General features: G+C 46.8%; 1 protein-coding gene across 11 annotated transcripts in view; it reads right to left on the reverse strand.

The window, feature by feature from the left end:
* The window catches only part of PIK3CD (phosphatidylinositol-4,5-bisphosphate 3-kinase catalytic subunit delta), a 69,131-nt gene that overhangs the window by 14,144 nt on the left and 41,364 nt on the right, over window positions 1–13,623 (reverse strand). For all 11 annotated transcript variants that reach the window (XR_015704278.1, XR_015704279.1, XR_015704280.1 and 8 more), the window contains exons 2-15: window positions 13,326–13,399; window positions 12,791–12,954; window positions 11,058–11,286; window positions 10,426–10,655; window positions 9,390–9,569; window positions 8,585–8,734; window positions 8,172–8,261; window positions 6,706–6,927; window positions 3,502–3,598; window positions 2,967–3,097; window positions 1,962–2,021; window positions 1,592–1,759; window positions 805–926; window positions 497–640 (exon numbers count right to left, since the gene is read on the reverse strand). Coding sequence is in view for 8 of the 11 variants with exons in the window: in XM_087755285.1 (XP_087611411.1) it covers window positions 497–640; window positions 805–926; window positions 1,592–1,759; window positions 1,962–2,021; window positions 2,967–3,097; window positions 3,502–3,598; window positions 6,706–6,927; window positions 8,172–8,261; window positions 8,585–8,734; window positions 9,390–9,569; window positions 10,426–10,655; window positions 11,058–11,286; window positions 12,791–12,931 (1,964 nt within the window). In the remaining 3 variants the exon portion in view is untranslated. The remainder of the gene's footprint in view (window positions 1–496; window positions 641–804; window positions 927–1,591; window positions 1,760–1,961; window positions 2,022–2,966; window positions 3,098–3,501; window positions 3,599–6,705; window positions 6,928–8,171; window positions 8,262–8,584; window positions 8,735–9,389; window positions 9,570–10,425; window positions 10,656–11,057; window positions 11,287–12,790; window positions 12,955–13,325; window positions 13,400–13,623) is intronic.

Genomic DNA, 13,623 nt, shown 5'->3' on the forward strand with positions numbered 1-13,623 from the left:
CACTAAGACATCATTCTGGATGACTAAATTGCTAAGCACTCCTTTGAGAACATTACTTAAGGAGCAAGGGCAGTTCAGAGCCTAGGGCTCAGAACTGGCAGGTGGCCATGGATGTCCAAAGTAAATTTCAACTCACAGGCATGTGTGTATATATATATAAATTGTGAAAACAGAACCTAATCCAAACACGACCACCACCACAACAACAAAAGAAAAAATAAAAAACAAAGGTTTTGTGTCCTCCTGGAATAATCCTTATTCAGCCTCCCGAGTAAAAAGCAGCCATTCCTGGGTTTTAGTAATCACAGCAAGGAAATCCCACCAATGCCTTGATGAAAGATGCTAGCCAAAGGACAGCCACTAGCCTTTAAATAAATACCCTGGCATCTATACATACAGACATGCTTGCTGTCTCACTTCACAGAGCAATGAGGAAACCAGTAAATGCTGGTTTCATTTGATTACTGAGAAAAAGCCTAAAACATTTGCTCTTTACCTCAGATGCCAGAAGAGGAAGTGGCCGATCTTGCGGTTGGATAACGCCCTGTCCAGCAGGAACTTGGTTAATTCACAGTCTAAGTAGGATTCATACTTAAGCACCTGGACAAGCTGTAGCAGGTATTGGAACAATTCATGATCTCTGTGGACAGAAAGGAAAAATAAAAGACAACCTTATCTTTACTGCAATAAGCGTACTTGCAGAAGCTGTACAGACAAGACTGCCAGCCTTGTTCACAGTCCCCCGCAGCAGCCCTAAACATAAATAGAAAGGGGCTCCGCGTATCCCTTGTGGTGAACACTTACGTCAGCTTCTTTAATGAGTTGATAGCAAAGGAACCAACGTAACGGTCAGGAAAGCTAAAATCCAGCAGCTCCAAGGCATTCAGGACAGGCAACTCTGGCCAGGTCTGAAGTAGGGAAATCATCTGTAGAGGCAGAAAAAAAAAATAGCAAAAAAAGGAACAAGATTTTTATGACAATAGATAAAAATCTAAAATTCTACTGATGGAAGAGCAGCTCCTTTGAGGGGGGTAAACCCTCTATCTTAGTCGTTATTTATAGATGCCTCAGAGCAAGTTTGCAGATGCCAGGTCAAAAACCATCAGTCTAAACTTTCTAGGAAGGCTGACAGGAGGAGCCATCCAAGCCCACGGCAGGGTTACATTTGCTGTGCCACAATTAGTGGAATAAGCTCTTTGGGAAAAGCACACTTCTGCAGCATAATAATGCAGACTACAAAGGAACCTTTAGAAGGTCCTGTCAAAGCTCCTGAAGTAAGGAGGGATGAGCAGCACTGAGACCATCCCTAACTGATGTCTGATGTTCTCCGTGGAAGAGATTCACTAAACCCCTGAGGTAGCTTGTGCTGGTCTCTCACTATCAGTTAAGAATATCCAATCCAGATCCTATTTTTGCCGTGAATTAAACAAATTTTTTCTGGCCTCCCGTTTCTAGAGGGAATAAGCAAGACCTTGTTGGTCAGTAATGAGTCTGGGACAGCTAAGCTGGCCTCCCGAACACAACACAGGAATGTAGACACTGAAAGACAGATCAAAAAGGGAGCCTTGGCCGCCAACCCCAGCATCCTCACCTGGGCGACGTCTTCATGCTTGTTCCATTTGGTGATGATAAGCAGCTTTGCCAATGCTTGTGGGTACTGGTCACGGATATCGTATCGCATCTTCCACACCAGGTCCTTCTCATGCTCATATAGTTCGGTGTGGCTCCTCCGCTCCAGTATCTCCTTCAGCTGCAGCTTCTGCTCATGGGAATCACAGGAAAGAGCATACACAGGGCTCAGTCTCAACCCAGAGGACTTGCTCAGCCCAGAGAGACCCTGTAGGACTGGGGCGTGACCCAGTGTGGTGAAAAAAGCTGGTTGGGGCTAAGGTGGAAACATACAACTTGATCTATGAAACCAGGCTCGCACATAGCTGAAAAACAGATGCCAGAAGACTCACCTCTTCAGGATCTTCTGGTGCAGCGCGGGGTTGTTCTCCGGTCCTCCCCAACTCCAGCAGCTGGGACACAAATAAAGAGTCTGAGAAAAGCTCCTCATTTCCTCTGTACTTCTAGCTCACCACCGCTTCAGGCGTTTAGACTGCATTAGAGATCAGTCACTTTCTACCTCTGAAGGGAATCACACCTCTCGCAGCCCAAGCGTAGCTAATGTACTCAGCAGGCCCCCTCTGCTCAGCAGTGTAACCTAACTGCCCATAGAGCCCCTTCCCTGGTAGCAGCAAGAATGAAGGGACGAGTTCTTCCCCCGAAAAGTGCACAGCTGCACACCCATACAGTTTGTGAACAGGGGCTCTGGGCCACCGAGCTCCAGGCTAACACGAGCCATTCCAGATTCTTAGAACTGGCATGCATTTGGCAAGCAGACAGCGCTGCCCAAGCTGCCCTGCACACTGGCACAACCCATCAAAGCTTCTGAGCCAGAACATGCATCATGGGGGAGCATGTGGATATGTCCCTGGCAGAGCAGGCCTCCTTTCCTTCCTGTAACAGGCACATTTCTTCTTCCACTTTAAGCGTTTGGCCAGTTGCAGTGACAGATGGAAAATCCCCACACCACACGGCATGTTATCACTCTGTGCGGAAAGGGAGGGAGCTGTCTACTTTCACTCATTTCCCCTTTTATTCCTCTTCCTTCCTATAGAGCCTAATGATGCCTGCAGTTTAAAGGCAGTTCAATTAAACCCATTTTTTAAACAAATGCTCATCTATGAGAGCAGCTTTACCTCGGTAATTCACAGGAATTCACAGCTTGGAAAAGTATTCACTCAAGGTCCATTAGTTAAGAGAAAAAGGTCAAATTTTCAATTAACAATATCTGTTCATCAAGTTTGCTTGTACCCGGTCCCTGTCGACAGCCGCCGAAGAGACAGTGACACTGTATGCTCCTGCACCAGCAAAGCTAGGGAATTTCTGTGCCTCCCAAAAAAAGTGTCCATGTCCCCTACCTGCTCAAATGACGGGTAATACACAGGATGCGATGCAACACTGGGGAAGCAGATGACCAAGGCTGCTGCACTTTCTGTGTTGGGGTTGCATTGTACCGTGCCCATGGGGTTCAGAAGTTCCCCTTTCTCATCTGAAAAGCAAAGTACATAAACCCATGAACCCTAATCTGCTGCAGCTTCGGTCCAGAAAGCAGAGCACAGACTGCTTCCAGCTCTGTCACTGGACATTGCCTGGCCCTAGCAGGTCACTTCATTTTCCTGACCTCTCACAAGCAAAGTATACATGACATCTTCAGGACAGCAGCAACCTCTTATGTCATACGTGCAATGCCAAGCAAAACAAGGTCTTCATCTTGGCAGGGCTCCAGAAGCCATCACAATATAGAGCGGTAATCCTACTGGGTCTGCTAGTCTGAACTATTACGGCCTCTCCTATAACCTAGTGGACAGCCATGCAGAGTGCAGGGCGTCTCCTGTCATTGTGGTGGAGACCAAAGACACAAAACCAATACAGTAGCTCTGTCTCCTGACATACCTGGAAAGGAGGACCACATGTGCAAGCAGCACTCCCCAGTTTTCAGCTGGTCCTTATAGTCAAAGAGCATGACATTCACCCAGGCAATTGGGCAGTCCTGCAAAGCAAGGAAAGAAGCTCACTGGGTGCTGTAACTGCAAAAGCCAGATGAAGGTCAGAGAAGAACTAACAAGAAAGTAAAACATCCCCATGCAAAGCAAACCCCTCATGACAGCCAGGAATAAGAAGTTATACAGTCTTGATTTTTTCCAAGTCTGCAAACTGCTACACAGAATGCTACAGGCAGGTAACCTCCCATTCAAGAGTACGTAGGCACCCCCTCACCAAAGAGCTGCTGTAAAGAATATACTACCCCAGGTAGCCATGCCTGTCTGCTTACCTTCTAAGTTCTAAAATCAGAGTACAAGATGGCATCAAATTCAGGTATTTGCCAAAACCTGGGGTCTTTTGCATAGTGCTGAATGGCACCAAACACCCCCCACAAATAGGTCTAAAACTTCATCACCCAATATTTTGCATAGCTGAAGGATCTCTAAGTTTCTGGTAAGGCCTTGCAACTCTACACGTGATATTTGAAGGCACTATGACATATATACTTCATATATTTCACAGATTAAGGGGAGGGAGAAGAACATTAATTTTGAAACAGGGAACACAGAGTTAGCACAACTGCAGAAAACTGGGCAAAGAATGCTAGATATACCTGATAATGGGAAGAAAAGGCTTGGCTCCTTTGTACAATAATATACGCTATCTATAGAAATCAAACTTTACGCTGCCAGTCCCCCTCACCTCCCCCCAGAATAAAACCCAGAAGCCCAACCCAGTCACACAAGCCAGTCTCATTTTGGAGGTGGGAAACTCCAGCAAGTAAAACAACTGGGACACGGCCAAGAAAGAGAACCCATCTCTCTGCTCTAACCCAGTTCCCTGCCACCAGAGCAGACAGACTTATTCCACAAGTGACCTAAGATTTCCTGCAGTCAGGTTGCCCAAAGGGAACAGTTTACCTCATATAACAGTTTCAGCAACACCAGCATGTCACTCAGCTGCTCAGAAAACACCAAGGCTTAAGCATACGCTTAAGAAAGTAACTTACAAAGAGGCTGCGAGGCAAAATTCTAGTGAGACGCACCCACAAACAGTGTAATATTTGAAGGGAACCACAGTGAGACATCTTGTTCCACTGAGACATTCTAGAGAACGTATCAGGTTTACCCCGTGTGTACGCCAAAGGACTCGGTGGAGGTAGCAAAGCCAGCATTTTCCCCTAATGCGACAAAATGAATCACTTCCAAGTGGCCTCTCACAAACCTTTGAGTTGATTTGATTAGACTAAGTATCTTCAGTAAAATCCCATTTGAGACATCAGCTTCTAGCTCCTAGGGAAAAGCCAAACAAAACACCACCACCAGCAATAACCTTTTCTAACAGAGTAAATGACATCAAACCACAGCGCAGAGCCTGCCAAAATGCAAGGCAAGATTTTGGGGGGATATGGTCCAGCAAAGCAACGATTCAGCATTGTAAGGACAGAAATATCTCTTGCATGACTTACAGAAACCCCGAAAGCCAACCCTCTGGGTGACATTAACCCTCTGACTCATCCCAGTCAGTCTGCAAGCATGCCTGTTTTTGTGGTAGTAAATTATTTAGTCCCACCTATCTGCTCTGGACAGTCTGCATAGACAAACAACATGTGTGTAATTAACCTCTGAGTACTGTAAAAGCGAAGCAAGCAAAAAGATTATTAATCAAAAACAAACATCAGGGCGCACTCTGACTGTAACCTCCTCTTACCAATCATTTTAAAAGAGATCCGGGCAACTTACTCAGAGCTGCAGCTGACCATGTGGAAAAAAAACATTTCTGCAGAGCTCAGCTTCAGCAAATATTGTGATTTTATATTAAGAGCTCACCAGAATGCATCCACCTTTCCCCAACACCAGAACACACATGAATAAGATCCTCTTAACAACTCAGCTAACCAGGCTGGTTTTGTTTTGTCAATCAGAATAGCAAGATTTCCTTCCAACTGCTTCAAAACTGAAAATTTTTCCACTGTGACCACAAAAATGCAGCCTGTGGGTGAATCAGATAGTCTGTTCAACAAAAGCCTCCAGCAGGAGTTGGGAGTTCTGCTATTAATAAGTAAAAACACAACAACAAAAAGGTTGACCCCGGTCCTGGCCTCAAAATGTTTCCAGTCTGAAGTCTCCAACCCAGAAATTGGTCCACACAAGCAGGACTCGTGGGTTGCCTGCTGCTCCCCAGACATTAATGCACTGTAACCCTGAGAACCCTATTGCTGTCAACACAACACAGCTCAGTGAACCTCCCCGCAGTGAAAGGGAGCTAGCAGAACTAAAATCTTCTGTGATCACACTTATCAATCCCTCATTTCTCCGCACTCTAGTAAAGATGGCATGACTGGTTTTATGGCTGCAGAAACAATAATTTGCAGAGAAATAAATGCATTTTTTGCTCATAAAGAAAACTCCTCACATGCAAAGAGCTAGAGGCATCATGCTTAAGTTACACCACTGGGAAACCAGCAATTCAATTACAGACTGCACTTAGATCTACTTTTAGTTATTGAATTATTAATGGACTAGAAGTTTTGGATTAGAGGCGAGGAAAGTGAGAAATATCACTACATCTCTGATTCAGAAGAAAAAAGAGCTTCCAAAGTGATTTAGCACTTTCCATCCTCAGTTTGCAGCATCTGTACAGTAACCTTGAAGATTCTGCCCTTTCATTTCACCTCACCTAAAGCTTTGCTGTAACCAGTGTTTACATTCCTCATTTTCTTCCCCCTTCTTAGCTGTTAATTTGCTCCATGGGGGATTTGCATGAAAGGCCTTACTAGAAAGAAGATGCAACACAGAAGATGGTTTAACCTCAACTATGTAACAAGGAAGTTGCAGAACAGCAGAACAGAAACACTAACACAAATGATTCCTCTTTATATGCATTCAGATGCTGGGTATGTTTCTTAATGGTCTTTCTGGACAAGAAATTACATTTAAACCACCCTTCCTACAGGCAGCCACTCCTCAGTTTCCTGTTCCTGTTGAAGAAGTTACTGGCCATCATTCTGTAAGCTCTTTTATCAATAAAGTCTTCTGAAAGCCAAGGGCATTTGGTTCAGAAAGGTGTCCTGTGCCCTCCAGCCTGGCTCAGTCACACACTGGCTTTACTTACAGCTTTCTTGGACTTTTTCTTGGTGGAACGTGCCTTCTTTGCCTTCTCGATGACAGCGTAGAGGGCAAAGCAGAGCCGCGCCATACGGGGAAGATCACAGATGTTAATATCAAAATCCAGCCTCTGCTTCCACACTGGCTCTGAGCATACATTCACTTCAGAGCTTGACACTGTCTTGCACAGCATCTCATTGCCATGAAAGAGACCTGCTTGCACCACCAGCTGAGGGAAGGAGAAACAAGAGAACACCATGAATCCACAGGGACTTGACCTGTTTGCTGAAGACACACGGTTAGAAGAGGAATGGGACAGGGCATCCGCTCCCCTGAACAGGATGCCCAACTCCTGTCTCTTTCCCGATTCACTGAGACATTAAGTTCCTTAATCTTCCTCTTTACTCAACTTCACTAAGGGCACTGTTATCTTTTTACTTCATGCAGTCTTGCAAGAGCTGCTTAATCATTGCAAAATGCTTGGGTAATCCATTGGTAAGAGTATTACAGGTTTCATCCTGTAAAGCCAGGCAATACAAATATTCACCAAACCTTGCCCACCGAGGTGCTGCAAAAGCTTAGGAACCTGTCATGCTGCAAAAGCAGGGCAGACACCAAGAGCTGGGGAAGTGTTTATGCCAAAGAGGAGGCAAATCAACATCACAGGAGAAGGGCCCATGCAAACAGCTGAGCCCCAAAACAGGCCTGCAGTGCAGTGCCAATGGTGAGCTGTCTGCATGTTCGCCTGCAAATCTGCACTGCCCTTGCAGTCTGGCAGATCACTGTACAGCTGGCAGGCCAAGCTCATCCCCAGCTTTGCCTCTCCTTACAGTACTGCTGGCTAGTCTGAATCACAGGAGTCCTCCCCAGGAGAAGCTCCCTGCAAATGATGGGGCACTGGGCAGAAGAAGTTAACTATTTCATTGCCTATTTCTTTATAAAGCCTTGCCCTGCAGAACACCAGTATATGTGATATATTCTTGCTCTGTTTCCTTCCTTTCCCAAAGCGCAGCCATTTCCCTTCTCATTTGCTTGCTCCCACCTTCATGACAAACACCTTGCAAATCCCAGGGCTTTGCTGCATCATGCTTTCTGTCTTAACTTTACCAGTCACCACCTCTCCCATCATTCTCTCTTCTCAGAGCTGAATTTCCCCTCCTCTGCTTTTTGCAGACTTCCCTGCCTCTCTGCACCACTGTCAAGTGATATCATCACAGAGCAGCAGCTCTGTTTGCTACTCAGAAACTTTTACAGGGGAGTGTTTCTAAGAATGCGTTGCTCCGTTGCTGAGCTGCTGCCTCGCAAGTTCCCTTCCCCTTCCTGTTGTGCTGCAGTTTAGAAACTGCCCAAAGGCTGAACAAAGCATAATGGAGGATCACATGAGATCAAGCTGTCGGCCCCTGCTTTCCTCACCACACAAACAAGACAGATGCAACTGGGAAACCCAAAACCCCAAACTGAGTCAGTACCTACCTTCATTCTCTCATCTGCATTGACCTTGCTGCCTTGCACCAGCTCAATGTAGAAAGACTGCTCTAAGGACCAGAGAGAGCCATAGTTTGGCTAGAAAGAGAAAAGGATTCCGATCAGAAACAGACGCAACAAAGACTTCTCAAGCCAGCACCAGACCTCAACTCTCATCACATGCTTTTTGCTCCAACAGAGAAGAGCACTGCATCGCAGGTGGGCAGCGTGAACTCTGTGACAACCAGGGAAGCTGTGGAGGGAGCTGGAAGGCTGGACTGGAAATTCCCAGCTCTTAGACCCTAGCTAGGAACCTGTCCTGAGAGAGGCAGGGAGAACCAGCTGCTGTTCCCAGACAAGATCAGCATCTCCATCAATGGATGGGTTGAGGGTGACCCCGCTGGGTCACTGTCCCCTTTTACCTTTTTCTTAGGGAGCGGGGGAGGCTTGGCAGCCATCTTTGGGGGGCTGGCAATACAGTTGGTTTGCTCGTCTCTCATAGCAATGATAGTGGAGGAGTGTACCATGGTCAGGTGGGGCGTTAGGCCTCGGTGCAGGCAGCTGCGAATATACTGCAAAGAGAGGACAGAATCAACGTGGATGAAACAGAGCCAGGCAGGCGAGAGCAGTCAAGCAAATCAGAACTGGCTGAAACAGAAACAGGTGGAAGGAGGAGTAAGGAAAGGACACAGCAATAATCAAAAATCAGTTTTAATTTATCTCCTCTTCCTTTATAAACCTGCAACTCACTGGACTCCTGTTGCCAAAACTGAGAATATGAAGTGCCTTTTATAGCTGGCATTTCATCAACTGACTCAAATGGCTGCATTAAGGGAAAACACTGAGGATTCAGCACTCCCAACGGCAGTTTGCCCTGCCAGGGGAACACAGGATACAGGATTACTTGCCCAACTTTCAGCAAGAGAGCCCCCAGCCCACCGTGCAAGCAGACAGACATTTCCAGAACCATAATCTATAAATGCATTTACAGAGCACTTGGTACCCAGGGTCGGGCTTAGATCACTAGCCCCCAAATATGTAAGGATCTGTTAGGTTGCTATAAGCATCCCTTGGCCTAAGTAGCATGCAGGTCCTACCATTAATGTGTTGCATTCCTGTAAACAGCATTGCGTCCCTGATGGAGGATAACACGTCTCAATCCACCCTCCCAGCAAGAGGCAGCCATATGGGAACAGACTCATCGACAAAGCAAGACACAAGGCTCACCTGGAACTGGTACAGGGGGTAGTTCCCATAGAGATATTCACATTTCCCATTCACCTGCAGGGTGTAGTCCTCTGGGTTCTCCACCGTCTCATGGCGGAAGACAGTAGCCTGCTTCTTGATAGCATAGCTCATTAACGTGATGGGGAACTCCTTTGGGGAGATCTGGAAAGTGAAGCTCTCCTGCAATCCCAACAACACAGCATACACTGTCAAACACCAGCGAAGGGCTGAGATCAGCACAGGGAGAAGCAGTAGCTCAGCAGATAAGTAACAACATTCCTGTTGCTGACAATAAAGAGAAGGATAGGAAGGCAGAATTACCCCCCCACACACACATTAGCAAATAAGTAGGGATGTTTGCCAAACTGGGCAGGAGCACGTTTCAGCAGCGCAAGCGCAAGGCTGGAAATCAGGAACTTCCAAGTCCAGTTTAAGCAGAATCACCAGCCTGTGTGGTTGCTAGTTATTAAAAATCTTCCCACTGTCATTCCAGCAGCAAGGCAGAGGGTGGCTAGGGTCACCATGCTCACACACACTGCTCTGGAAGGCCCTTCTCCGATGGGGGTGGCTCCTGCTTCATGCCCAGGCACAACATGCAAAAATCACATTAACCACGGGTAGCAGGCAAGAACAGGGGCTCATGGGCAACACAGACCAACGCCTGCAAGCAGCGTATGCTGAGCATGAGCTGAGCAGACTCTTGGGCTTCAAAAGGGAAGGAACCTATTGGATTCTGTGCTCCTCTCCTACCCAAAACCAAAAAGCTTTCCACCACATGTGCATGCAGCAACCTCAACTACCAGCTAACCAGTACACCCAACACATGTTCAGGAAGGGGAACAGCTCCCTTGCTTGGAGGCTCAGAGTCTCCCTCCCAACCATCTCCACAGGGAAAGGAATCTGGAGAATGAAGATGAACACTGAACACATGGAAACACTGTCCACGCACACATTATTCTGTCTCCAAATGCCCAAAGGTTCCCAAAGAGAAAGCACAAACCAGTCAAACATTGTCACAGAAAAGTTTGTGCTTTACCCCGCCAGACTGAAACTTGACGTTGACAAAAATGTTCTTGGTGGGGATATGTAGAGGGCCAGTCCCAAGGCCTTTGGCCATGGGCTCCAGTTGCAAGGGAAAGTTGTACTCCATCCAAGCTGCCCAGCTGAGCTGCTGCCGCTTTGCTGCTCTCTCCTCACAGAACTGGCACATTTTGGTGCGGAAATCATTCACCTCTGGGTCCTGGACAGAGTCGAACTCATGCAAACCTAAGCAGAGAGTAAGAGAGAAAGACAAAATAAGCATCTGTACACAATGGGGGAAATCAGCCTTTGATAATCAAGCATCTGTGAAACAGTCGTTCTAAACACATGCTTAATATTTGGCCAAATGGAGAACAGTCAGCCAAGCTACTAATGATCGCTTATTTACTATGTACAATTACACTGACTCCATCACTATAACCCACTGCCAGCAGGACAGATCACCTTTCTTGGGTCTGCACACACACTGTTCCCTTACCAGATCCATCAGAGACCAAACTTGCCAATTTAATCTCCTGCATAAGCAGGGCTCCATCACTATTCCATGTGTAGCCCGGCTGTCTGGGACAGAAGCATGTTTCACCTACAGCCAACACCCCTGCCGAGACCAGTGATGGGGGAACTGACCTTTTCCAATGAGCAGGCTGATCTGGGAGTTAATAACCTTCTTGACTCTGTCACCTTCTCGAGCCACGAGCCGCAGTACTGGTAGGAAGGGCTGGATGTCACAAAGCCGCCGTTGCTCATCCTCCAGCTCTTGCTGTTCTGCTGTCTGGTTGATGCACGTGAAGACATAGGCCTCGGGATCACTGAGCATATGGTACAGCGGCTCATACTGAGCATGCCTCCACACCACCTGGGCCAGACCAACAGCAAGCTGAAACTACCCCTGCACTGCCAGAACCTCATCTTCCTCTTACTGTCACCCCACAACCTCGCTCTCCCAAGATACACCATTTAGCAAGGGCAACGCACAGCCAAACCTCCTCACAGCATTCCTGGACCTGCGATCACAGGCTGCTTTTCAGCCAAGTCTGGTGACTCCAACTCATGCTGAACTGCTGGGTAGATTTATTTGCAAATGCCTTGAACTGACTTCCTTTTTTCATGCTTGCCATTTGTTTCAGACAAAGTAAATCCCTCAACCTCGGTATTTAAGTAACCCCCACCTGAATACCTCACAGTAAGTACCTGCTGACTGCTAGCCTTGTGAAATAGAGGCATTTCTCCCACTGGAAGCAAAATTGGGATAAGTAACTTGCCCCCAGTAACATGAAATCTGTGACAAGAGCCAAGAACTTTTCTGAAGTCTTCTCAACACTATCCAGTTCCCAGGGATCCTTTGCTCCCAGTGGACGGCACTTCCACATGACTGTTCGTATTCCATTTCTTCACTCTCATCCTAAGCGCCTGCTCTAGGAGACAGAACTCCAGAGTAGATGGCCTCTGGTCTGACCCAGCATGCCTACTGGCTGCAAAACATGGGCTTGTAACTTAACAGCTGGAACCAATCAGCTCTACTTACAGGTTTTTTTGGTTGGTTTTGGGTTTGGGTTTTTTCACCTGAAAATTGCAGCATGAGAAAACTTGGAATAATCTGGCACTGTGCTTCGGTCCCTTGTGATCTGTGACTCATCTAGGCCAGGTTGTTGCTGCAGAGAAAACCTTTTTCACTGTTTTCCTTCACTCTCCCCTAGCCCTGCTTCCTGCCCAGGGAAACAAGGAAGCAGCTACATTTTGTTTACACGTGGTTTCACTACAGCGTCTTATTCCTCAAATGAAGCACTAAGAAAAATCCTCTCCATCATTCCCATTCCCAATATTCAGTATTCAGTTTCTGTGAGGCAAGAGAAGGCTGGGCTAGCATCCTGAATACTTTGAGTCAGTCCAGCATTTGTATTTGACTATTTGGGGGTGACTTCTCTTGCATAAGCATACACAAGAGCTTTCATAATGAAAAAATCCAGTGCGGGGACTGGTTGGGTCAGGTGAGCAGTAATTGAACACACAGTCCACAAGTCCTACGTGGCCAACTCAGATCTGCCCTCACTCCACAGTTACTCTAATTCTCCTCCCAAGGTTGGACAAGTACCCAGAGCATCGAGCCCGACACCACTGGCACCACCACCAGCACCCTGCTGCTGGCAGTCTCAGCGGCTAGCCGTGGGTTTAGCGCATTGCAGAGGCTGTCACAAGGGAGAGGCTCTCCTAGTGAGTCACAAGGAACTGCTTCAGAGCAATGCAGAAGAAACCCAACTTGCACTGAGTTAAGACCCAACACCACATTTCCCCAGGTGCTCCCCAAGAACAGACTCCTTGTTCCAGGAATTTCAGGCAAGACTGTGGAACAAGGCTGTTACCTGCTTGATGGTGCCCAAGCTGGCATTGCAGGACACAGACAGGTTTAAGTATATGCCTGTGGGCAGCAGAAAGTCCACCTGGATGTTTTGGTTTTCCCCCTTGGACCAGAATTCCATAGGGCAGTAAATGCCTGGGGGCATCCTGCTCACTTCTTAGCTACCACCTGCAAGAAAAGGGGAAAAAACTCTGTTGCTGTTGACTACATAATATCGCCTCAGATCTGTGCTGGGCTCTGTAGAAAGTTAATGTGCAAAAGGACCGAAAGAAAGGAAGGTTAGCATATCCTCATAGTGCAGGAAAACATGCACCTTAGTCAAATTTCCAGTCCAGTGTCTTTAAGCCACAGAGGCATTCTTACTACAGAATTCCCTTCTATTTCAATGCAACCCTTTCTTAGTTTCTTCTAGACTGGGATTAACATCTACATCTGTATTTGACAAAGAAATTAAAGAATTATTTTCACTTGAGAACGAAGGCACTTGTCCCGATAGCTCATCTACGACCAAGCAGCCAACAGAAACAATGAGTCCCTACCCTTGGCTTTGGAAGGCAATCCTCAGGCCACATGCTCCAAGCTCCACTTTGTTTTTCCAGAGCTCAGTTCCAGTCTGCAAGGGGGAGAAAGAGGTGTTGCTGGTTCTGAGTATGCATGCAGTTTTATACACACAAACAAGTAATACTCCACTGTATATCCCCCCTCTACAGGTACAGGAAAAATGAAATCTAAGGCTGAGGCGATCAGAACAGGTTTGTTAACTCCATCTGTGTCCTTTCACTTGGAAGGGCTCTACAATTTATTCACATCCAAAGAACACAAATAAGAGAAAAGGAA

The sequence above is a fragment of the Nipponia nippon genome, unplaced genomic scaffold (assembly GCF_047370975.1).
Source record: "Nipponia nippon isolate SJK-2023a ecotype South Korea unplaced genomic scaffold, ASM4737097v1 scaffold_19, whole genome shotgun sequence".
Classification (NCBI taxonomy): domain Eukaryota; kingdom Metazoa; phylum Chordata; class Aves; order Pelecaniformes; family Threskiornithidae; genus Nipponia; species Nipponia nippon.